This window comes from Bos grunniens, chromosome 5, assembly GCF_055505025.1.
Source record: "Bos grunniens cultivar Pamir isolate PY7600 chromosome 5, Bosgru_T2T1.0, whole genome shotgun sequence".
Taxonomy (NCBI): domain Eukaryota; kingdom Metazoa; phylum Chordata; class Mammalia; order Artiodactyla; family Bovidae; genus Bos; species Bos grunniens.
The window spans coordinates 77,437,885-77,464,926 of record NC_141169.1 but is presented as its reverse complement, the minus strand read 5'-3'; the positions used below and the strand labels follow the sequence as shown (position 1 = coordinate 77,464,926).

Sequence of the window (27,042 nt, the reverse complement as noted above, 5' to 3'; positions counted from 1 at the left end):
CCATACAGCTTCCATACCCATTATGTCACAATACTCAGGTAACCTGTCCTTCAACTTCAGAATGATGTACTTTGGAAAAGAAAAATGAAATGTTATAGCACAGAATAAAGTAAATTTTGAATAAATATTTTTTCCCTTTTCCAATTTAAATTAAAATTCTTGTAGCAGAAAATAAACTGAAAAGCTGAATTTGGTCCACATATGACTAAATGTAGCAATTACTCTGTGAGTAAAGAAATGAACATACCTATCATAATCCATGACTGCAATGGAGAGGCTGACCTGGTCCACATTCTCCGGAGGGATGTCGAAAATAATTGCCTCATTGTATACAGGGTTTAGAGTGTTTTTCTTCGTAGTTGTCTTCTTCTTTTTTAATCTTCGACCCTCACACATCAGAGACACTTTGACATAAGGATCTAGCAATAGAAAGGTAGTTTTAATAAAATGCAAATAATAGTGCAAAGCACAAATAAAAACTGTGGTTAATTTTATTAAATAAGAAAAGTGGTATATTATGCCCTATAGTGGTATATTATGTCCTATAATGATATATTATGTCCTGTAGTTTCAATTATACCAAAGAAATTCTTGCACTGTTAAGAAAGTTCTAGGACCTACAACAGATTTCCCAACCTGGAGATCCAGCAAAGGGACTGAGAACTCCCAGGGACTTTGACATTGGAGGCCAGTGGGATTTGATTACAGAACTTCCACAGGACTGGGGAAAGAGACTCTTGGAGCGCATAAACAATACCTTGTGCCCACCAGGATCCAAGAGAAAGGAGTTGTGTCCACATAAGAGACTGAGCCAGACATGCATGTGTGTGTCCAAGAGTCTCTGGAGAAAGCATCGGTCAACAGTGGCCTGCTGCAGAGTCAGGGACACTGAATACAATAGTGCAGGCATAAGTCCTTTTGAAAGAAGTCTCCATTATCGCCATTACCACTACCATAGTTTGACCTCAGGCCAAAAAACAGGAAAGGACCACAGCCCCGATCACCAACAGAAAATTGGATTAAAGATATATTGATCATGGCACCACCTATCAGAACAAGAACCAGATTCCCCCACAGTCAGTCTCTCCCATCAGGAAGCTTCCCAAGCCTCTTATCCTTATCCATTGGAAAGCAGATAGAATGAAAACCACAATCACAGAAAACTAACCAAACTTATCACATAGAACACAGCCTTGTCTAACTCAATGAAACTTTGAGCCATGCCGTGTAGGGCCACCCAAGATGGATGGGTCATGGTGTAGAGATCTGACAAAAACGTGGTCCACTGGAGAAGGGAATGGCAAACCACTTCAGTATTCTTGCCTTGAAAACCCCGTGAAGAGTATGAAAAGGTAAAACGATAAGACATTGAAAGATGAACTCCTCAGCTAGGTAGGAGCCCAATATACTACTGGAATAGTGGAGAAATAACTCCAGAAAGATGGAGAGACAGAGCCAAAGTGAAAACAATGCCCAGGTGTGGATGTGACTGGTGATGGAAGCAATGTCTGATGACTTCCTATGAACAATATTGCATAGGAAACTGGAATGTTAGGTCTATGAATCAAGGTAAATCAGAAGTGGTCAAACAGAAGATAGCAAGAGTGACCATTGACACTTTATGAATCAGTGAACTAAAATGAACCAGAATGGGTGAATTTAATTCAGATGATCATTATATCTACTACTGTGGGCAAGAATCACTTAGAAAAAAGTGGAATAGCCCTCATAGTCAACAAAAGAGTCCAAAATGCAGTACTTGGGTGCAATCTCAAAAATGAAAGAATGATCTCTATTCATTTACAAGGTAAACCATTCAATATCAGAGTAACCCAAGTCTATGCTCCAACCACTTATGCTAAAGAAGCTGAACAGTTCTATGATTATCTACAAGGCCTTTTAGAACTAACATCCAAAAAAAAATGTATTTTTCATCATAAAGGACAGGAATGCAAAAATAGGAAGTCAAGAGATACCTGGAGTAACAGGCAAGTTTAGTCTTGGAGTACAAAACGAAGCAGGGCAAAGGCTAACAGAGTTTTGCCAAGATAACACACTGCACATAGCAAACATTCACTTCCAAGAACACAAGAGACAACTCTACACATGGACATCACCAGATGGTCAATATCAAAATGAGACTGATTATTTTCTTTGCAGCTGAAGATGGAAAAGCTCTATACAGTCAGCAAAAACAAGACCAGGAGCTGACTGTGGCTCAGATCATGAACTCCTTATTACAAAATTTAGGCTAAAACTGAAGAAAGTAGGGAAAACCACTAGACCATTCAGGTATGACCTAAATCAAATCTCTTAATTATGCAGTGGATGTGACAAACAGATTCAAGGGATTAAATCTTATACACAGAGTGCCTGGAAAACTGTGGACAGAGGTTCATGACATTGTATAGAAGGTGATGATCAAGAGCATCCTCAAGAAAAATAAAGGCAAAATGGTTGCCTGAGGAGCCCTTACAAATTGCTAAGAGAAGAAGAGATCCTAAAGGCAAAGGAAAAAAGGGAAAATATACCCATTTGAATACAGAGTTCCAAAGAATAGCAAGGAGAGATAAGAAAGCCTTCCTCAGTGATCAATGCAAAGAAATAGAGGAAAACAATAGAATGGAAAAGACTAGCTATCTCTTAAAGAAAATTAGAGACACCAAGGGAACATTTCATGCAAAAATGGGCATACTAAAGGACAGAAAAGATAAGGACCTAACAGAAGCAGAAGATATTAAGAGGTGGCAGAAATACACAGAAGAACTATACAGAAAAGATCTTAGTGACCAGGGTAACCACGATGGTATGATCACTGACCTAGAGCCAGATATCCTGGATTGAGAAGTCAAGTAGGCCTTAGGAAGCATCACAATGAACAAAGCTAGTGGAGGTGATCGAACTACAGTTGAGATATTTCAAATCCTAAAAGATGATGCTGTGAAAGTGTTGCACTCAGTATGCCAGCAAATTTGGAAAACTCAGCAGTGGCCACAGAACTGGAAAAGGTCAGTTTTCATTGAATCCCAAAGAAAGGAAACATCAAAGATTGTTTAAACTACAGCACAATTGCAGTCATCCCACGTGCTAGCAAAGTGATGCTCAAAATTCTACAAGCCACACTTCAGCAGTACATGAACTGAGAACTTCCAGATGTTTAAGCTGGACTTAGAAAAGGCAGAGGAAGTGGAAATCAAATGCCAACATCAATTGGATCATCGAAAAATCAAGGAAGTTCCAGAAAAACATCTACTTCTGCTTTATTGACTATGCCAAAGCCTTTGACTGTATGCATTATAACAAACAGTGGAAAATTCTAAGAGATGGGAATACCAGAACAATTTATCTGCCACCTCAGAAATCTGTATGCAGGTCAAGAAGCAACAGTTAGAATTGGACATGGAACAAAAGACTGGTTCCAAATTGGGAAAGGAGCACATCAAAGCTGTATATTGTGACCCTGCTTATTTAACTTACATGCAGAGTACATCATGTGAAATGCTGGGCTGGATGAAGCACAATCTGGAATCAAGATTGCTGGAAGAAATATCAAAAACCTCAGATACGCAGATGACACCACCCTTATGGCAGAGTGTGAAGAGGAACTAAAGAGCCTCTTGATGAAAGTGAAAGAGGAGAGTGAAAAAGCTGACTTAAAACTCAACATTGAAGAAACAAAGATCATGGCATCTGGTCCCATCACTTCACAGCAAATAGATGGGGAAACAATGGAAACAGTATCAGACTTTATTTTGGGGGGCTCCAAAATCACTGCAGATAGTGACTGCAGCCAAGGTGACTTGCTCCTTGGAAGAAAAGCTATGAACAACCTAGACAGCATATTAAAAAGCAGAGACATTGCTTTGTTGACAAAGGTCTGTCTAGTCAAAGCTATGGTTTTTCCAGTAGTCACATATGGATGTGAGAGTTGAACTATAAAGAAAGCTGAGCACCAAAGAATTGATGTTTTTGAACTGTGGTGCTGGAGAAGACTCTTGAGAGTCCCTTGGACTGCAAGAAGATCCATCCTGTCTATCCTGAAATAAATCAGTCCTGAATATTCATTGGAAGGACTGATGCTGAGGCTGAAGCTGCAATACTTTAGTCACCTGATAGGAAGAACTGACTCATTAGAAAGATTTTGATTCTGGGAAAGGTTGAAGGCAGGAGGAGAAGGGGATGGCAGACGATGAGATGGTTGGATGGCCTCATTAACTTAATATACATGAGTTTGAACAAGCTCCGTTGTTGGTGACAGACAGGGAAGCCTGGCGTGCTGCAGTCCATGGGACCCAAAGAGTTGGACATGACTGAGCAACTGAACTGAATGACTGATGTCCTATTGTATTACCAGTTTTATAATTAAATGGCATAACTGGGGGCAACAGAATAAGACTTCTTATTGAATGAACTAGAAAAGAATTAGCTGATCACTGTGTTTAATACAACAGAGAAAATCCACTATTTTACCAGGAGCCAGTCTAAATTATAATGTGTCTTTTAGTTATTTGAGGACATGTTTTAGTGTAAAAGATATCTAAGGAATATAATCCAAATAGGAACAATTGTATTTATTTTCTTCAAAGTGATTTAGAATTAGAAGACTAAAATTTATGAAATAGCAATTGTATCTACATAAGTATATATAATCACAATGAATTGAAATTAGCAAAACTATACTTGTTAGGACTGTCTTGAATTGTTGGAAAAGGCACTAAATTTAGAGGTTCTGTTTCAGTCATCATGCTTGATAAGGAGTTTGGATTGAAGGAATGATTACTACAAATCATTTATTAAATGCTCAGCCATATAAAATGAAAAAAGGTCAAATTTGGTTTACATATATTCTCAAGGAAGTTTCGTCAAATGTATTGTCTATATGATGTCAATAGGAAAGAGAAATTTTCATTTAGGCTATATTTTTATGGGCCAAAGAGGACAAATAATTGGTAACAAGTTTTGCCCTAGCTGATCGATCTCTAACCTTAAGTAGAAAAACTGTCATAGTATTATAGAAAATCATACAATATTTGCAATAAGGAGTTCGTGATCTGAGCCACAGTCAGCTCCCAGTCTTGTTTTTGCTGCCTGTGTAGAGCTTCTCCATCTTCAGCTGCAAAGAAAATAATCAATCTCATTTCAATACTGACCATCTGCCAATGTCCATGTGTAGAGTCATTTCTTGTGTTGTTGGAAGAGGGTGTTTGCTATGAACATTGCCTTATCTTGGCAAAACTCTGTTAGACTTAACTTACCTGTTACTAGAGGTTTCTCTTGACTTCCTACTTTTGCATTCCAGTCCCCTATGACAAAAATGACATCTTTTTTGGATGTTAGTTCTAGAAGGTCTTGTAAGTCTTCATAGAACCATTCAACTTCAGCTTATCTGGCATTAGTGGTTGGGGCACAGTCTTGGATTACTCTGATACTGAATCATTTGCCTTGGAAATGAACAGAGATCATTCTGTCCTTTTGAGATTGCACCCAAGTACTGTACTTTGGACTTTTGTTGACTATGAGAGCTACTCCATTTCTTCTAAGGGATTCTTAGAAGTAGTAGATATAGTGGCCCACAGTAGTAGATATAATGGTCACCTGAATTAATTTCACCCATTCCAGTCCATTTTAGTTTACTGATTCCTAAAATCGTGATGTTCACTCTTGCCATCTCCTGCTTTACCATTTCCAATTTACCTTGATTCATGGACCTAACATTTTAGTTTCCTATACAATCTTGTTCTTTACAGCATCAGACTTTACTTCCATCACTGGTCACATCCACAACTGGGCATTGTTTTCATTTTGGCTCTGTCTCTTCATTCTTTCTGGAGTTATTTCTCCAAAACATTAAAAAAAAAAAACAAAAACCCTAAGATCATGGCATCTGGTCCCATCACTTCATAACAAATAGATGGGGAAACAATGGAAATGGTGACAGACTTTATTTTCTTAGGCTCCAAAACCACTGCAGATGGTGACTGCAGGCATGAAATTAAAAGACACTTACTCCTTGGAAGAGAAGCTATGACCAACCTAGACAGGATATTAAAAAGCAGAAACATTACTTTGCTGACAAAGTCTGTCTAGTGAAAACTATGTTTTTTCCAGTAGTCATGTATGGATGTGAGAGTTGGACCATAATGAAAGCTGACCACTGAAGAATTGATGCTTTTGAACTGTGGTGTTGAAGAAGACTCTTGAGAGTCCCTTGGACTGCAAAGAGATCCAACCAGTCCATCCTAAAAGAAATCAGTCCTCAATAGTCATTGAAAGGACTGAAGCTTAAGCTCCAATTCTTTGGCCACCTAATGGGAAGAACTGACTCATTAGAAAAGACCCTGATGCTGGGAAAGATTGAAAGCAGGAGAAGGGGGCAACAGAGGATGAGATGGTTGGATGGCATCACTGACTCAATATACATGAGTTTGAGCAAGTTTTGGGAGTTTGTGATGGACAGGGAAGCCTGGTGTGCAACAGTCCATGGGGTCACAGAGTCAGACAGGACTGAGCGACTGAACTGAACTGAACTGATATAACATTTATCAAAAGTTTGCTTTTTGTACCTTTTTATTAAAAGGAAGCATGGTTTTGGAAGAGGGTATAGGCATTGGGGTGAGTTTGCTAGGTGGTAAAACTGTCTATTCTATCTTCATTTGTTCTTTTTTTTTTTTTTCCATTACAATTACCCTCCAATTATAGCACCACAATTTTTTTTCACTCTATCAATGTAATAATAGATCTTATTTCCTTAGAATAAGCCAAAAATGTGACATTAATTTATTTCAGCAAATGAATGAAATGAATGTTTTTTAGATTCTAGAAAAATGTATCTGTATATTTCATAAGCATTTGTACCAAGGGGCCAAAACACATTTTGTGGCTGGAAATAAGGTATATAGAGGAAAACAAGGTAAAAGGGAAATATTCAATGACTGCTTGTATTTTTTTAAACTTTTTATTTTATATTGGCATACAGTTGTCAAACTCAGCTGAGCGACTAACAGACACACATACAGAGTTGATTAACAATGTTGTGTTAGTTTTAGGTTTACAGCAAAGTGGTTCAGTTATGCATATATTTTTATGCATATTCATGCATCTATTCTTTTTCTGGGCTTCCCTGGTAGCTCAGACGGTAAAGCATCTGCCTACAATGTAGGAGACCTGGGTTCGATCCCTGAGTAGGGAAGATCCCCTGGAGAAAGAAATGGCAACCCATTCCAGTATTCATGCCTGGAAAATCCCATGGACCAAGGAGGCTGGTGGGCTACAGTACATCGGGTCGCAAAGAGTTGGACACGACTGAGTGACTTCACTTCACTTCACTTCACTTCATTCTTTTTCTAATTCTTTTCCCATTTAGGCTGTTACAGTATTGAGTAGAGTTATCTTCCCTATAGAGTAGGTGCTTGTTGTTTATCCATTTTAAATATAGCAGGGTGTGGTGGTGGTTTAATTGCTAAGGCGTGTCTGACTCTTGTGATCCCATGGACTGTAGCTGCCAGGCTCCTCTGTCCATGGGATTCTCCGGGCAAGAATACTGGAATGGGTTGCCATTTCCTTCTTCAGAGGATCTTCCTGACCCAGGAATTGAACCCTGGATCCCCTGAATTGCAGGCAGATTCTTTACTGACTTATCTATGAGGGAAGCCCAGGTTGTATATATCAATAGCATTGTGTACATATCAATCCCCTATTCCCTGGCTATTCCTTCCCCCCACCCATTCCCCCTGGTAACCATAAGTTTGTTCTCTAACTCTGTGAGTTTGTCTAAATAGAAATATTGATCAATGGAACAGGATGGAAAACCCAGAAATAAACCCATGCACCTATGGTCAATTAATCTATGACAAAAGTGGAAAAATTAAACAATGAAATAATGGAGGTAAGATAGTCTCTTCAATAAATGGTGCTGGGAAAACTAGACAGCTATATGTTAAAAAATGAAATTAGAACATTCTTTAGCAGCATACACAAAAATAAGCTCAAAATAGATTAAAGGCCTAAATGTGAGACCAGACACTATAAAACTCTTAAGAGCACCCATGGATGATTCATGTCAATGTATGGCAAAAACCACTACAATATTGTAAAGTAATTAGCCTCCAATTAAAATAAATAAATTAATTTTTTTTAAAAAAACCTCTTAGAGTAAGACATAGGCAGAAGACTTTCTGACATAAATCGCAGCAACATCTTTTTTTTTTATCTGTCTCTCACGGTAATGGAAATGAAAGCAAAAATAAACAAATGGGACTTAATTAAACTCAAAAGCTTTTGCATAGCAAAGGAAACAATAAACAAAACTAAAAGACAATCCACAGAAAGGGAGAAAATATTTGCAAACAATGTGACTGACAAGGTGTTTGTTTTCAATATTTACAAAGAGATCATGCATTTTAACATCATCAAAGCAAACAACCCAAGGCTTCCCTGGTTGCTCAGTGGTAAAGAATACACCTGTCAATGCAGGAGATATGGGGTCAGTCCCTGACCTGGGAAGACCCCACTTCCATGGAGCAACTAAGCCCACAACCCACAACTACTCTTAAGCCTAAACACTCCAGAGCCCAGGAGCCACAACTACTGAGCCCACATGCAGCAACTACTGAAGCCCATGAGCCCTAGAGCCCGTGCTCCACAACAATAGAAGCCACAACATTGAGAAACCCAAATGGCCTCTACAGAGTAGCTCCCGTTCACCTCAACTAGAGACAAGCACATGCAGCAACAAAGACCCAACACAGCAAAAATATAAATAATAAAGAAATAAATAAAAATTATAAAATACAATCAAATCAAAACATGGGCTGAAGATCCAAATAGACATTTCTCCAAAGAAGACATATAGATGGCCAGAAGGCATATGAAAAGATGCTCAACATTGCTAATTACTTAGAGAAATACAAATCAAAACTATAATAAGATATCACCTCACACTAGTCAGAATGGTTATTATCAAAAAAGTCAACAAAAAATATATGCTGGAGAGGGTTTGGAAAGAAGGGAATCTTCCTAATCTGTTGGTGGAAATGTAAATTGATACAGCCACTATAAAGGTTTCTTCAAAAACTGGGTCTTCCCTAGTGGTTCAGACAGTAAAGAATCTGCCCACTATGCTGGAGACACAGGTTTGGTCCCTGGGTTGGGAGGATCCCCTGGAGAAGGGAGTGTCTACCCATTCCCTTTTTCCCTTAAGAATTGCAGTATTCTCATCTGGAAAATCCTATGGACAGAGGACCCTGGCAGGCTATAGCCCATGGGGTCACAAAGAGTCAGACACAACTGAGCAACTAACACTTCACTTCAAAAACTAAAAATACAGCTACCATATGACACTGCAATCCCATTCCTGGGCATATACCCAGAGAAAAACATGGTCTGAATGGATACATGTATCCCAGTGTTCACTGTTTTACAATAACCAAGACATGGAAGCACCTTAAATGTCCATTGATAGTGGAATGGATAAAGAAGATGTATACACACACACATGATGGAATATTATTCACCTATTAAAAGAGAATGAAATAATGCCATTTGCAGTAACATGGATGGACCTAGAGAAGTCATACTAAGTTAAATCAGTCAAATAAAGAGAAATACTGCATGGTATTGCTTATATGCAAATCTAAAAATGATATAAATGAACTTATTTGCAAAATAGAAACATTCCTATATATTTTTCAATTTTTAATCATAGGAACTATGTTCTAAGGAAGAAACTCACTTTTGTGGTATGAGCCCCAGGCCTAAGCCTCTTATTAACAGTGAGAATGAGGCCTGGTTTATCATTTACTACCCCCATCATGTCTCTGATGACATTTCTCTATTAGTGATAAAGATAATTTACTGGTTCCTTACTTGATTCACAAGGCTGATGTGTGACTTAATGAGGTGATGTTCTCAAAGCATGCACTCCCCTGATGAGAAGCTTCATAGAAATAAAAAATATTCTTGAATTTAATTACAACTTTGCTATTTGCTTGTCTGGAAATTTGGTTCTCTTTCAATACATGGTAGAAAGAGCAAAATAAACAATAATTTGCAGAATACATTGTTTATCTTAAGTTCTTCCACATTTGTTTACCTAAGACTTTTTCACCAAAATGAATGTAGAATTAATTTCCTTTCTTTCTATCTTTACATTTCAATTATGCATTGCAAATTTTAAAAAATGAATAAAAATTCATAACAAATTTTAAAAGATGAGACAGAGAAAGACATGCAATGAGAAGTCTCCTTCCCATCTGTTCCCATACTTCTCCACCCCTCAGTTTTTATATATCACTCAATTATTTCTTTATGCAAATATTAGCAACATGATATATATTTTAAGATTACACATTCTTATATCAAAAGGAGCATGATATCCATATTTATGCTTGTACATCATTTTTTATTCAGTTAATTTTTCCTGGAATCCTTTCTACATTAGAGCTCTTAATATTTTTTGTGTTGCAAATTTAGTTTATTTTGTTCTGAAGAACTAAAAGGTTATAGATTGCACTCCCCATGTCATCTTTTACTATATCTGCATTACTATTTCTTATTTATTTAATTCAACAAATGCTATTGACCTCCGTACTCTGTCCTTATCATTTTTTCTTCCACAGAGCTGTGCCAAAGTTCCCTATTAACTTACAAATAACTCTCCAGAACTGCGGTGATTTAAATGAAGGGATTAAAGAGAATGATGGGGTTTTATCTCTTTATCAAATCTAGAACAAGGGTAATTTTCTCCACTAATGTTTTTAAGAAACTTTAAGGTGTGTTCATTTACTTTATTATATCTCTCTGTTCCTGCATTCATGCATGCTCAGTCACTTCAGTTGTGCTCGACTCTTTGTGACCCCACGGACTATAGCCCTCCAGGCTCCTCTGTCCATGGAATTCTTCAGGCCAGAATACTGGAGTGGGTAGCCTTTCCCTTCTCCATAGGATCTTCCCAATCCAGGGATCAAACCCAGATCTCCCACATTGCAGGTGGATTCTTTACCAGCTGACCCACAAGGGAAGCCCCAAAGTATATGGTAAGTTACACATTTTTTGTGAAAGAACTAAATCAGTAGAGAAAGAAATTAAAATATAAACCCAAGTTCAAAGACAATCTACTTGATAATACCTTTCAAAAATGCCATAGTGATAATGTAAACTAAAGAGGTGTTTAGAACACTTTAGTTGGTAATTTTTTTTCCTACTTTTATAGTGCCCCAGGCTTCCCAGGTGGTGCTAGTGGTAAAGAACACACCTGTCAATGCAAGAAACATAGAGATGCTGGTTCAATCTTGGGAAGATCCCCTGGAGAAGAAAATGGCCACCTACTCCAGTATTCTTGCCTGGAGAATCCCATGGACAGAGGAGCCTGGCGGGCTACAGTCCATGGGTTCACAAAGAGTCGGACACAACTGAAGTGACTTAGCATATAGTGCCCCACAACAGACAAATGAACTTAATAATTCAGTAGCCATTCATAATTTCAGCTATATGGCATGTTATTTTGGTAATGTCCCCATTAGCCAATTGTGAACATACCTGATGAGCCAGTGACATCCATAGCCTTCAGGTTTCTGCACTTGATGACGGTCAATGTCATACGTCCAGCAGTTGGCAAATAACAAAGGGAAAACATGATTTCACCCAGATCTATACTTTCCTAGAAAGGAAATAAGTAACATTAGCAATTTAAAACACCAGATAGTGAAAAAAAAAATTACTGCTGAGTAAAAAAAATCACTTTAATGGACTATTTGAATTCCATTTTAAATTTTTTTATTGAGGATATATGTTACAATGCAAAAATGCTCTAATAAACAGGTAAGAAAAGAGAGTATATCCCAGGTGGTATTTTGATATATCTACTTGTATTTCTAACCAGAATCTCAAACTTAATACAGTCAGAATAAGACTGCTGGTTCTACTTATTTGCAAACATTTACTAAAACCAGTTCCTCTGTCATCTTTCCAAAATCAGGAAATGGTATCTTAATTCATCCAGAGGTTGCAGTTAAAAACCTAGCACTTACTTTTATTCTTCTTTTTCTCTCACCCCTAACACATCCAATCCACATCTTGCCTACATTATCTATAAAACATATCTGAAATTACTGACATTCTTTGCAGCTCTATTACTATTAATCTCATGGAAGCCACTTTCACTTTTTATCAGGATTACTGCAAAGATTAATCAGAAGCAGTCAGTGTGGTGACTTATGAAATGCAAACCACATTATCTCACTTTCCTGCTTAAAATCATCTAAACAGCTGGTATATCTAGGAAATTCCAGATTAATACCTTCTGTCCTGGTATAATTATCCAGAATATCTCTGTCTATTATTAAATATGTCTTTGTTTAGATAATGTATTACAAAGTCATTCACATAGGCCCCATGTGATCTGGTCTCATCTATCACTCTATTAATCTCTTGCCCCTTCCTCAGTTCACTCTCATGTAGGCCAAAAGCCTTTTTCTCAGTTATTCATCAGATGGTGTTTGTGCTTTTGACTTTTGCATTTTTTTTTTCTCTCCCATAACTTTATATGGCTGACTCAGCTCACCATATAGGGCTCAGCTCAAAAAAAAATCTCTTCAGTGAGGCCTTCCTCCTTCCTATCCTATACCCACCCTAATCACAGATTCTTCACATTTTTTCATAGCACTAAGCATCATCAGAATTATCTTTTAAATTCATTTTTCATTTCCCCGACTCCCATATGTAAGGTCTAAGGGAATATAGATCTTATCTATCTTATTTTTGTAACCTAGTGAAAGTACATAGCTGACTTTCAGTGCAGTTTCTAAGGAATGAAAATACTATTAATTAATCTGGATAAAAATCTGAACAGCTTTGCTTCATTTGTAAAGTAAAACTGTCCGTAGTATCCTGGAATAGATAAATTTGCTGTCAAAGTCTGCATAGATGGTGGACAAATGAAAATGAGTGTGAACAATGCACATTCTGGATGCTTCTCAAAAAGTTGTTTACAGGAGTTAAATTAAATTATTCCTGGTTAGAAAATCTGTGGTAGATTTAATATGGGGAAGAACAAGTTGCTATTCATTCAGGTTCATAAAACTTGGTTCTTAAAAATTTTTCATGAAACACTATTAACATTTATTGGACTAATTCTTACAATTCAAGTTCTGATCTATGTAATTCCCATTTCTTTATTCATGGTCTAGAATTAGTGTTAGTTGCTCAGTCATGTCTGACTCTTTTCTACCCCATGGACTATGCACAATAGCCAACCAGGCTCCTCAGTTCATGGAATTATCCAGGCATGAATATGGAGTGGATAGCCATTCACTTCTCCAGCAGATCTTCCTGACCCAAGGACAGAACCTGGGGTTCCTGCATTGCAGGCAGATTCTTTACCTTCTGAACCATCAGGCCTAGCAATTAAGAGCATAAATATTAGAGTCAGCTAAAGTTGCACTGACTCCTGTTTTCTCCTTCTGAGCTGTGAGATCCTAGGAAATTTAATTAAGCTTTGAATCTCGGAAATTTCATTTTCAGATTGAAGAAAATATCCTCCCCACAGGGGTTTTAATCAGTAATTGAGATAATGTAAATAAAGTTCAAGGCATTTAACAAAGTGTCTGGCATATGATAAGGCATGCTGTTTTGTTCATTGCTGTATTGCTATCACATGGAGCAATGTCTTAACACATATCAGGCGCTCAGAAATATTGGATAAGTGAAAAAAATAAATAGAAGAATTATTATTTTTAAAAAAGGGTAAGAAAATAATTATTTTAAAACAAAAGTATATCCAAATGGCTCTCCTCTGGGTTGTTTGCTGCACACTTAAAAGAGCAAGAAAGATCTAAAAGGAGAAGCCTGAGGAAAACAGGAAGGTACGGCCTCCTACAGGACTCATTCTTTTCCCTACCAAGAAAATATTGAGCATTATTTGTTAGGTACACTGGTAGGTGCTATAGATACTAAAAGAGAGATGGCATGATTCTGCCCTTGAAGATCTCAGCTGAGGAGGAAGTCAGTATATAAGACTATAAACAGCTAATAAAATAAGTCTGAATTTATTTATCTGATTCTTTACTTATTCTCTTTTCCAAGAATTTCTTTAGGCTCAGTTAATGGGTTAAAATTCTTTGTCTGTAGCCCATCCTTCTTTCCTTTTCTGGATGTTTGTCCTCCCAGGAACTATCAATCAGAGTAGGCACTTTTTGTTGAAAGCTGGTAAAAATTAAAGTGCTGTTAAACTGCTGTACTCAATATGCCAGCAAATTTGGAAAACTCAAAAGTGGCCATAGGACTGGAAAAGGTAAGTTTTCAATCCAATCCCAAAGAAGGGCAATGCCAACGAATGTTCATACTACTACACAATTGCACTCATTTCACACGCTAGCAAAGTAATGCTCAAAATTCTCCAAGCTAGGTTTCAACAGTACATGAACCGAGAACTTCCAGATGTTCAAGTTGGATATAGAAAAGGCAAAGGAACCAGGGATCAAATTGTCAACATCTATTGGATCATTGAAAAGTCAAGAGTTCCAGAAAAACATCTTCTGCTTCATTGATTATGCTAAAACCTTTAACAGTGTGGATCAAAAAATTGTGGAAAATTTTTAAAGAGATGGGAATAACAGATCACCTTACCTGCCTCCTGAGAAATCTGTATGCAGGTCAAGAAGCAAGAATTAGAACTGGACATGGAAAAACAAACTGGTTTGAAATTGGGAAAGGAATATGTCAAGGTTGTATAGTTTCACCCTGCTTGTTTAACTTATATGCAGAGTACATCATGAGAAATGCAGAGCTGGATGAATCACAAGCTGGAATGAAGACTGCTGGGAGAAATATCAACAACCTCAGACATGCAGTTGACACCACTCTTTTGGAAGAAAGTGAAGAACTAAAGAGCCTTGGTGAAGATGAAAAAAGACACTGAAAAAGCTGGCTTAAACTCAACATTCAAAAAAACTAAGACTGTGGCATCTGGTCCCATCACTTCATGGCAAATAGATGGACAAACAATGGAAAGAGTGACAGACTATTTTTGAGGCTCCAAGATCACTGTAGATGGTGACTGCAGCCATGAAATTCAAAGACCCTTGCTCCTTGGAATAAAAGCTATGACAAACCTAGACTGCATATTAAAAAGCAGAAACGTTACTTTGACAACAAAGGTCCATCTAGTTAAAGCTATAGTTTTTCCAGTAGTCATTTATGGATATGAGAGTTGGACCATAAAGAAAGCTGAGCACTGAAGAATTGATGCTGTTGAGCTGTGGTGTTGGAGAGGACTCTTGAGAGTCCCTTGGACTGTAAAGATATCAAACTAGTCAATCTAAAGAAAATCAGTCCTGCATATTCATTGGAAGGACTGGTGCTGAAGTTGAAGTTCTAGTACTTTGGTCACCTGATGGGAAGAGCTGACTCATTAGAAAAGCCCTGTTGTTGGGAAAGATTGAAGGCAGCAGGAGAAGGGGATGACAGAGTAAAAGATAGTTGAATGGCATTACCAACTCAATGGACATGAGTTTGAGCAAGCCCTGGGAGATGGTGGACAAAGAAGCCTGGCGTGCTGAAGTCCACGAGGTCACAAAGAGTCAGATATGACTGAGAGACTGAACAACAACAACAAAAATTAAAGGATCCCTTTATAAATATAGAACAAGTTACCAAGTACCACCAAGAAACATGTTGGGGATTGTGATGGATAAATTAGGCAAGAAATAGGAGAGATAATCTCAGAGACAACATACTTAGAATTCAACAGGACATGAACCACATTTTCTGCTTGTGCAGAAAAAAAGTACACAGAGACTTCTAAAGGGGTTAATAAAACATTTTCATACCTCTGACTGATGGTTTTACTTTTATACATCACACAATCTGTAGGAGTAATTTTCTTTTTCTTTTGATGTATCACATGTTTACAGGGTAGAACAAAGAAAGTTTGCTGTGTTTGGTGCCATCTCTGAAAGATCCTATCTGTGAATTGATTGCAACATAATTTTGACTATCAATAGGTATTGGCAAATATGAAGAGGTTAAATTGACGAGTGATTGAAGAACTAGCCCAAATAAACTGAAAGAAAAGAATATGGACCACTTTTTAAAGGACCACTTTGATGACAAGCTAGTTGGCTTTTTGCTCACTGAAGTACTAAGAAATCTACTTAAATGTGTCAATTCCATATAGTCAGGAGTTTTAAGGAAACTGGAATGAGCTGAGTGGGGAAAAAAAATTACACATGTAGGCATGTGTAATAACTGCACAAAATTTGAGTCTTCGTTAAGACTAAGTTTTTCCTTTAGGAAGTAAAAATTAGAAAGAAGTAAAACTGCCCATATATAGAAAAGGGCAAAATATTCTCTAGGGTAAATACCAATATTCTTCAGCTTTTTAAATCTGGAAGCAATACAAGAGATAATTATGAGAAATGAACTTGATGAAGGTAAAGGGCTGTATGACCTATAAAAAGATCCCATAACAAAAGTGCATCAAATCTCTGGATTTTGGTGACAGTCTTCTGAGCTACAATGTGCATTGATCTCAGTACCCACCACTGAATCTGTCCCTATATTGATAGCCCTCTTCCAGGGACCAGACTGAGTTTTATTTGACTCTGTCTGTCCCAGAGCAATGCAGTTTATAAGGAAAGTCACTTTCAACAATCTGAACTTCCCAGACCCAGCAAAAGACCAGGAAATAAACTGAAAGGTCTCTGAATATACAGCATAAATATAACATAGTTATGCAGTAAAATTCTCTTATATAAGAATGCTATACCATCCCTATCCAACACCCATTTACTATTATTTTAGACAAAATTCTAAGAAGAATTTTTAATTGGTGTATTGATCTGTAACAGGTCAAAACTCACACATGAAATGTAAAGTTGGGAAAACTAACAGCACTAGGTCTAGCAAAGCAGAGATAAACAATAGCTACAGAGATACAAAGCATATAAAAAAGAAGCAAATACTGTATCCTAAAAAGGATAGCAATCTAGAATCATTTTGTATCAAAGGTGACTAACACTAATAATGCCTCAGTAACTTAAAAATGTCATCTTATTACAGAGTTGAAGAGTAATTAAAGTTCAAAATGATGATTCTGAGTCATCAAGCTAGGGAAAATTATCCTTTATATTTTGTTTAAGAAAGTAGAGAAGTATACACTACTTTTTGAAGTTATTTTTATCCCCAAACCTTAAAGTGTTTAAAATAATAATTTTGGCTTAAAATGAGAAATGCTTTGAATTTCTGAAAATTTTATTTATGAGTAATCTCATTTACTGTAATGCTCTATAAATATGAACTCCCCATATTAACCTTTGAAAAACATTTGTGTCTTTATGCATATAGTTATTTGAAAGCCTACTATTAAGTCTAGGATATCATGTTCCATAAATTTTCTTTCAGATAGGACAACTTAAATTTAATTCTGATACACACACACATAATTGGTGAAACAGTCACAGTGACAATTTTCTTAATCCATTGGAATAAAGGGCTTATGAATAAAAGCTAACACTAGGGTCAGGTTAGACACTGTTATCTTTGATTTCTTTTACCTGGTTCCACAGACATAGAGCTGGAGAGATCAAGATAATTAATGACTGGCTGCAGTCAACTTCTGAAACATAGTCACATTTATAAAGTTCTTGTGTGTACTGTCTCATTAAAACAGCAATCATTGGAAAGATAAATCAGTATGCAAACAGTTGCACTGCATATCTTATTTCAGGACTAACTGAACTAATAGTGAGCTCAAGATATGGAGAGGAGGCAGTTTAAAGGCTCAATGACTAGTGTGTACAATAACCAACAGAAGCACTCCTTGAGGGAAATAATCCTTATGTTGGGTTTGAAGAATTAATGAAATTGAGTTTTACAGGGAAGAGTAGGAATAATGCTACAGGTGAGTACTATGATAAATACTCAGAAATAAAAATGGACAATTTATGTTGAGAAATATGGAGTTTGGCAACATGTTGAAGGAGGTTTAAGGCTAGATATAGTTGGTTTGGTGACTTCTCTGGGCAACAGGGATCCAAAGGTTTTGGAAACACTAGAGAGTGGGAGCTTGGCAGAGTGAAAGGGGCATAGGTTCCTGGATTGGAAAAGCCAGAGCTGAAAGCTACATATTCCATGTACTAGTTCCCAAGCACATGGCAAATATATGACCTCCTTTAACTTCAGGTTGATCACAAGTAAAATGGGGATAATAACTTCTGCCTCACAAGGTAGGTATCATCCATATAAAGTGCCTGGCATGAATAGACATTCAGAAGTAATGATACCAATGAAAATAATGGTTTAAAAACATTTATTTATTTTGAGTAGGCTACATTAGGCCAGGAAAAGACAAAAGAGAGGGATCACTGAAGTAAACAGATATAGGGAAGTGCTGGCTAAAGACATGCTTGAATTCAGATATATTAGAAGGATCATTAAGACTTATTTTAAAAAATCTTTAAATGAACAACTTGTTGCCATAGTGACAGCAGTCATCACATCCACTTAGGATCCTAAATGCAGCCTGCCTTCCAAATTTCCTGCTTGGTAAGAAAACAGATGGCTTTCCTCACTTTGTTAAATATGTTATTGGATCAAATGAGTGTCTTCTTAAAGTTACTATTTTACTTCATGAAATGAAGCTATAGTGAAATGCAGACCCAAAGAGGGTCTATTGAATTTAAACTACAGTAAAATACTTATATCTCTCTGACCCACACCTCCTATACACCTGAGGAAATCAATCAATCCATTTAACCCTATTTGGCCTTGGTGTTTTTTGGTATAAAATGAAGGTGTTCAAAGAGAAAAACTAGTTGATTTTCCAGCTCTAAAATTTTGTGTCTTAATTGCTAGTAAAATGAGGACTAAATAATTTACATAGTTCAGGTATGTTTAGACTGGATGGACAGGCCCTTTTAGTCTTTGTGTGCTAAAGAGCCGACAAAACCTCATTGGAAAGACTAGAAAGGATCAGTTGGTGCTCATAGCTTGATTTCAAGTTTAAGAATAAGCAGTTATAAAACATAGCTGTCAATTAAATTCCAAGACAATGTCGTTCAGATGAGGAAGGATACAGTCCTTAAGGTAGAGAACATAGGGTTTATTTGGTTAGGGATTTGTGAGAAAAGACCATGTTGAACAAGTAACATTCAGGGTCATTTATATTGTTCCCCGGCTCTGCTAAAAATTCCAAGTATTTGACTCTCTGATACATGTTGGACACACAGGACTTTCAATATAGTCCATACTCCTCAACATGACACATAGTCCGTATCAAGTTGGTTCTTATGTTTTTTCTACTTTCATTTACAAATTCCTTGTTATATACAACAAACTCTTCATATTGCTCATGGGGTTCTCAAGGCAAGAATACTGAAGTAGTTTGCAATTCCCTTCTCCAGTGGACCACATTTTGTCAAAACTCTCCACCATGACCTGTCTGTTTTGGGTGGCCCTACATGGCATGGCTCATAGCTTCATTGAATTAGACAAGGCTGTGGTCTATGTGATCAGATTGGTTAGTTTTCTGTGATTGTGGTTTTCAGTCTGTCTTCCCTCTGATGGAGAAGGATAAGAGGCTTATGGAAGCTTCCTGATGGGATAGACTGGCTGAGGGGGAAACTGGGTCCTGTTCTGATGGGAGGGGCCATGCTCAGTTCAGTTCAGTTCAGTTGCTCAGTCGTGTCTGACTCTTTGCGACACCATGAATCAAAGCATGCCAGGCCTCCCTGTCCATCACCAACTCCCGGAGTTCACCCAGACTCACGTCCATCGAGTCAGTGATGCCATCCATCTATCTCATCCTCTGTCGTCCCCTTCTCCTCCTGCCCCCAATCCCTCCCAGCATCACAGTCTTTTCCAATGAGTCAACTCTTCACATGAGGTGGCCAAAGTACTGGAGTTTCAGCTTTAGCATCATTCCTTCCAAAGAAAGCCCAGGGCTGATCTCCTTCAGAATGGACTGGTTGGATCTCCTTGCAGTCCAAGGGACTCTCAAGAGTCTTCTCTAACACCACAGTTCAAAAGCATCAATTATTTGGCACTCAGTTTTCTTCACAGTCCAACTCTCACATCCATACATGACCACTGGAAAAACCATAGCCTTGACTAGACGAACCTTTGTTGGCAAAGTAATGTCTCTGCTTTTGAACATGCTATCTAGGTTGGTCATAACTTTCCTTCCAAGGAGTAAGCGTCTTTTAATTTCAGGCTGCAATCACCATCTGCAGTGATTTTGGAGCCCCCCAAAATAAAGTCTGACACTGTTTCCACTGTTTCCCCATCTATTGCCCATGAAGTGATGGGATCAGATGCCATGATCTTCATCTTCTGAATGTTGAGCTTTAAGCCAACTTTTTTACTCTCCACTTTCACTTTCATCAAGAGGCTTTTTAGTTCCTCTTCACTTTCTGCCATAAGGGTGGTATCCTCTGCATATCTGAGATTATTGATATTTCTCCCTGAAATCTTGATTCCAGCTTCTGCTTCTTCCAGCCCAGCGTTTCTCATGATGTTCTCTGCATATAAGTTAAATAAGCAGGGTGACAATATACAGCCTTGACGTACTCCCTTTCCTATTTGGAACCAGTCTGTTGTTTCATGTCCAGTTCTAACTGTTGCTTCCTGACCTGCATACAGGTTTCTCAAGAGGCAGGTCAGGTGGTCTGGTATTCCCATCTCTTTCAGAATTGTCCACAGTTTATTGTGATCCACACAGTCAAAGGCTTTGGCATAGTCAACAGAAACTGGGTCCTGTTCTGATGGGAGGGGCCATGCTCAGTAAATCTTTAATCCAATTTCCTCTTGATGGGTGGAGCTGTGTTCCCTCTCTGCTATTTACCTGAAGCCAGCCAGGAAGATCCCCTGAAGAAAGAAATGGCAATCCACTCCAGTACCCTTGCCTGGAAAATCCCATGGATGGAGGACCTTGGTGCAGGCTACTATCCATGGGGTCGCATAGAGTCGGGCACAACTGAGCGACTTCACTTTCACTTTCAAACTATGGTGGAGGTAATGAAGATAATAGTGACCTCCTTCAAAAGATCCCAGGCTTATACTGCTACACTCAGTGCCCCCAAGCCTGCAGCAGGCCGCCACAAACCCACACCGCTGCTGGAGACTCCTGGACACTCACAGGCAAGTCTGGGTCAGTCTCTTGTGGGGTCATTGCTCCTTTCTCCTGGTGTACAAGGTTCTGTTTGTGCCCCCTAAGAGTCTATTTCCCAGTCCTGTGTAAGTTCTAGAAGCTCTATAGTGGGGTTAATGGCGACCTCCGTCAATAGGGTTTATACCATACCCAAGTCCGCTGCACCCAGAGCCCCTGTCCCTGTGGCAGTCCACTGCTGACCCATACCTCCACAAGAGATGTTCAAACACAGTTCTGTCTCAGTCTGTATGGGGTCCCTGGGTCCTGGTGCACAGAAGCTTTGTTTGAGCCCTCTTAGTGTCTCTGGTGGGAATGGGGTTTGATTCTAAATGCAAATTTGCCCCTCCTACCATCTTGCATCTTCCTACCATCTAGGGCATCTCCTTTGCCCTTGGATATGGGGTATCTTCTCACAGCCACTTCAGCACCTACTGTCTTACTGGGGTTTCTCTGACTTTGGACATGGGGTATCTCCTTCCTTTGGGCTCACTGCTGCAGGAAATGTATCCCAATCAAGGGTCCAAGTAGGGCAAGGGTGGGGAGAAAACATGACTTCAATGCCTTTTTCCATTAATTTAGTCATAGTGGGTCACACACTAGTAAAGTAATGCTCAACATTCTCCAAGCCAGGCTTCAACAATACATGAACTTTGAACTTCCAGATGTCCAAGCTGGTTTTAGAAAAAGAAGAGGAACCAGAGATCAAATTGCAAACATCAGCAGGATCATCAAAAAAGCAAGAGTTCCAGAAAAACATTTATTTCTGCTTTATTGACTATGCCAAAGCCTTTGAATATGTGGATTACAATAAACCGTGGAAAATTCTGAAAGAGATGGGAACACCAGACCACCTGACCTGCTTGCTGAGAAATCTGTATGCAGGTCAGGAAGCAACAATTAGAATTGGACATGGAACAGACTGGTTCCAAACAGGAAAAGGAGTACATCAAGGCTGTATATTGTCACCCTGCTTATTTAACTTATATGCAGAGTACATCATGAGAAATTCTGGGCTGTATGAAGCACAGCTGGAATCGAGATTAGCAGGAGAAATATCAATAACCTCAGATATGCAGATGACACCACCCTTATGGCAGAAAGTGAAGAGGAACTAAAGAGCCTCTTGATGAAAGTGAAAGAGGAGAGTGAAAAAGTTGGCTTAAAGCTCAACATTCAGAAAACAAAGATCATGGCATCTGGTCCCATCACTTCATGGGAAATAGATGGGAAAACAGTGGAAACAGTGTCAGATTTTATTTCTCTGGGCTCCAAAATCACTGCAGATCATGATTGCAGCCATGAAATTAAAAGATGCTTACTCTTTGGAAGGAAAGTTATGACCAACCTGGATAGCATATTATAAAGCAGAGACATTACTTTGTCAACAAAAGTCCATCTAGTCAAGGCTATGGTTTTTCCAGTGGTCATGTATGGATGTGAGAGTTGGACTATAAAGAAAGCTAAGTGGAGAAGAACTGATGCTTTTGGTCTGTGGTGTTCGAGAAGACTCTTGAGACTCTCTTGGACTTCAAGGAGATCCAACCAGTCTATCGTAAAGGAAATCAGTCCTGAGTGTTTATTGGAAGGACTGATGTTGAAGCTGAAACTCCAATACTTTGGCCACTTGATGCGAAGAGCTGGCTCATTTGAAAAGACCCTGATGCTGGGAAAGATTGAAGGTGGGAGAAGAAGGGGATGACAGAGGATAAGATGGTTGGATGGCATCACCATCTAACTCAATGGACATGAGTTTAGGTAAACTCCAGGAGTTGGTGATGAACAGGGAGCCCTGGCGTCTGCAGTCCATGGCATCACAAAGAGTCAGACATGACAGAGTGACTGAACTAAACTCAGCTGAAGTGATACAACAGACTCTGCACTCTAGCTTTATCAAATACCTCATCATTTTTTAAACATTCATTCATTTATTAGTATGCTTGTGTTTATTGAGAACAGCTTAAATGGAAAACACTGTTCTTATCATTGCTGCTGCTGCTGCTGCTAAGTCACTTCAGTCGTGTCCTACTCTGTGCGACCCCATAGACAGCAGCCCACCAGGCTCCCCCGTCCCTGGGATTCTCCAGGCAAGAACATTGGAGTGGGTTGCCATTTCCTTCTCCAATGCATGAAAGTGAAATGTGAAAGTGAAGTTGCTCAGTCAGGTCTGACTCTTAGCGACCCCATGGACTGCAGCCTACCAGGCTCCTCCGTCCATGGGATTTTCCAGGCAAGAGTACTGAAGTGGGGTGCCATTGCCTTCTCCGTTCTTGTCATTAGGGGATCACTGATGATCAGGACAAAATTTTTCTCCTTATAGGGCTTATATGGGATTTTGTGTAAGTTACATAGCCTCTCAGAACATCACATAATTAAGAGACAAAATGGAATAAAAAATACTTACGTCTGTATAATTTTAAAGTACATTTTTAAATCCAGTGTTGTACAGTCTTTTAGAGGGATTCCTGGGTTTTAATTGTGAGAGTAGAGATGAAAAATACTTGCTTCTTCCCATGAGGATCTAGGAGAACTTCAGAAGTGGGTGACTGAATCTTGAAGAATGACTAATGGTAAAGGAAATTACAAATAGAGGAAGCATCATATAAAGATGTTGTGAGGTAAGGCTTTTAAGTGTCTAACTATGACCAGAATGTAAACAAGATCACTGCTTTAGGACCCATTCTCAATAATACTTACTCAGATCAACCCAGAATTTCTCTGTAATCAAGATGAGATCCACTTTCATGACTAATATCGATAATAATTTTCTGGGGAGGTTGCATTTAGACTTAAAAGGGATAATATGCAAAGATAATGTATGTTCAATTTGCAGACGCTCAAGAAATACTATTCTTTTCTTGTTTATAACAATATTTCTATTGTTCATGAGCATCATAATGTTGATTCTCAATAAAAAGCATACTGAATGAAAAAATCATAAAAGCATCAAGCCAGGTCAGTGGCAGCAGGGACTTCACTTCCGTTTGAAGATGTAAAGACTGCTCATTAACCAGAGAGCAACTGAGCTAAGACACTGTTCATGACTGTTGAGGGCTTTATGAGGAAACCCTCTAGAAGTGTGCAAGGGCATATCCATGTATGGCTCAAAACACTTTTGAGTCATTTAAAGGTACACAGGATTTGGAGAGCTGAAGTTGCATGATACGTATCTGCTAGTTTTATTGAACCTATTTCTTTATAGATCCCTTTACTCTAGGGTGATTTGGCATTATGTTTGCTATAATTCTATAGCACTCTGGAATTTCAAAATAAATACATCCCTAAGGTGGAAAAATTGCTTCTTTTTTTGTACATCTGACCATCTCTTCCACTCAGCCAGGGCAAGCAGTCTAGTGACTATGGGGAGCAAGGGAAAACGACGAAGAAGGTGCTTGGCAGAATTACAATTAGGAAATATAATTAACATTATAATCCTGTTCCAGTTTCTAGCTCATTTCCCTCCTTCTTCTTCAAAGAACCACAATTTGTGAACAACCCTTCCTCCCTGCCCTTCTTATTTCTCTCAGTGATTCCGATTAAATTAGATTTCATCATGTTCAATGAAGACGGAGAAGAAATAACCAAATGAGGGTCTTATCAGAAAACCTAGTTACATTCCTGAATTTTTACCTCACATTTTCTTTACTGATTCTTTCCCACCATCTCCATTAAAAACAGAGAAAAGGCTCACCTGGTGTCCTTTAGCAGGACCTGCTAGTATTTCCATAACGGAGGAATGCCTTTGTATTAAGCATATAATATTAAGCATTGTGCTTGGTCATGGAACAAAGATGAAACTTATTTGAAGTCAAGGCAGAAGTGGGCAGACAGCATAGTAGTGTTATAGATGGGACCATTATAAAGCATACTGAGCATTAAGTGCTTAATGATCACAGCCAAGAGCTATTATTGCCAAGGATGCTATTTAATATTGCCCCTGTTTTGTCTCAGTAGGAGAACCATTTTCAGCCCTTAATTCAAGCAGGAAATAACTACCTGACACAATGGTTTAACTCTTATACAATCCAATACAGCCATTTGGATTAGCTACCAGGAGTCATTGAATGCTCAGGTTGAAGAGATAGAGCTGAAACAAACCTTCCTGGATTTAACAAATGAAGTATCCTAACCATCTACATAAAGAGCAAATGGGATAGACTAATATAGACACTGGGACAAGAAGAACTTGGAACACAATAAGAGTATACAAATTTGATAAGAACTCTTCATCTTACTGGTTAAGAGATAAGGAAGTTTCTTGCTGAGAGAAACTGGAGACTTATTTTCAAAACTTAATTACTATTTATAGATAGGTTATAGAAACTTGTGTAGTAAACTGTATACAGCAGTCCTTAGAATGTTTGATGCCTTTAAATATCATTACAAAATTCCTGATTGAAGGAATTCTTCTCAGTTATTGCTATATGAAGATATTGAACTGGATGAATTTAGCTTCACTATTTTAAAAAATAAGAAATTGGTTTAATTGGTTCCACATTCCTTTGCCAAAGTTTTTTCTCCATATAGTAGCCAGAGATCTTACAGCTAATAAATGAAGTCATGGCTCACTTCTGATCAAAAGCCATCAGTGGTCTCACATGTCACTCAGAATATCATTCAAAGTTCTTTCCAAGACCTATAGGCTCTCAGTGACCTGACCCTCATCTACCACGCTCATCAGAGAGGTTTTATCTGACCATACTATGAAGAGTGGCTCTGCCTCACTGCCAACTTCTTGTCCCTTACCTTGCCTCATATAGCACTTTCATTCACTGGAGATATTCATATTTCTTTCATTATCACCTGTTTCTACATAGTAAGCCTTATTAGACTGGGGACACTTTATGTCCTAAAACATCCAGAAGAATACCTGGCAAATAGAAGAACTAAACAGAAGTTATTGAACCTATAACATAGATAATTTAAATCCTTGGTCTAAATAGGCATAGCAGGTAACCAGCATCTGTTATAAAAATGTTCACCTAGTCATTATTTTTCACTGTGTGGGCAATATTTTATAGTCATCATATCAGTTATATCATAGTTGCTTCTCTATAAATAACTAGTTATAAATTGAAACATCTGCATCTACTTGGTACAGTAGCAACCTATTTAAACATAATTTCCTGCTCCTTAGAAAGAGTCTAAGCTCTTTCCTAGATTGCTATTTAATATGTGCCTATACTTGTAAATCATCCTATTGCTTACTATGGGGTATGGGACTGTGCATAGCATATACAAAAATTAAAAGCATTCTAAAAATATAAATAAAATTGGTATACAATCAGTGATTGAATGGTTTAACATTGGTAAACATTTTGTAAAAATTTACAAAACCAAATAAAAAACCAAGTAAAAAATTGGTTTAGTGAACTAATTAAATTTATAGAAAGACTTAAAGCAGTGTATGCCAAAGCACAGTCTTTTATAATGTGTCATGTTTTAATCAACTTAAGATTGAGGATAATAGTAAAGAATATCTTATTCATTTTTAAAAACATTGTGACAGTAATACATTTAAGAAAGTTAAATATTAAGGTAAGAGATTTAACACATGGAGGGAATTGGATATTACTAATCAAGTAGATATTCAAGATATTCAAGAAAATCAAGGCTGTATATTGTCACCCTGCTTATTTAACATATATGCAGAGTACATCATGAGAAACGCTGAGCTGGAGGAAGCACAAACTTCCTCAGCACAAACCCAGGAATCAAGATTGCTGGGAGAAATATCAATAAGCTCAGATATGCAGATGACACCACCCTTATGGCAGAAAGTGAAGAACTAAAAAGCCTCTTCATGAAAGTGAAAGAGGAGAGTGAAAAAGTTGGTTTAAAGCTCAACATTCAGAAAACTAAGATCATGGCACCTGGTCCCATCACTTCATGGCAAACAGATG

The 27,042-nt window shown here is 38.0% G+C and overlaps 1 protein-coding gene across 2 annotated transcripts in view; it reads right to left on the bottom strand.

Moving 5' to 3' along the window:
- Positions 1–27,042, bottom strand: part of SYT10 (synaptotagmin 10) — a 116,377-nt gene that overhangs the window by 7,106 nt on the left and 82,229 nt on the right. For both annotated transcript variants that reach the window (XM_086401354.1, XM_086401355.1), the window contains exons 4-5: positions 11,536–11,656; positions 248–419 (exon numbers count right to left, since the gene is read on the bottom strand). In XM_086401354.1, the coding sequence (XP_086257480.1) occupies positions 248–419; positions 11,536–11,656 (293 nt within the window). The remainder of the gene's footprint in view (positions 1–247; positions 420–11,535; positions 11,657–27,042) is intronic.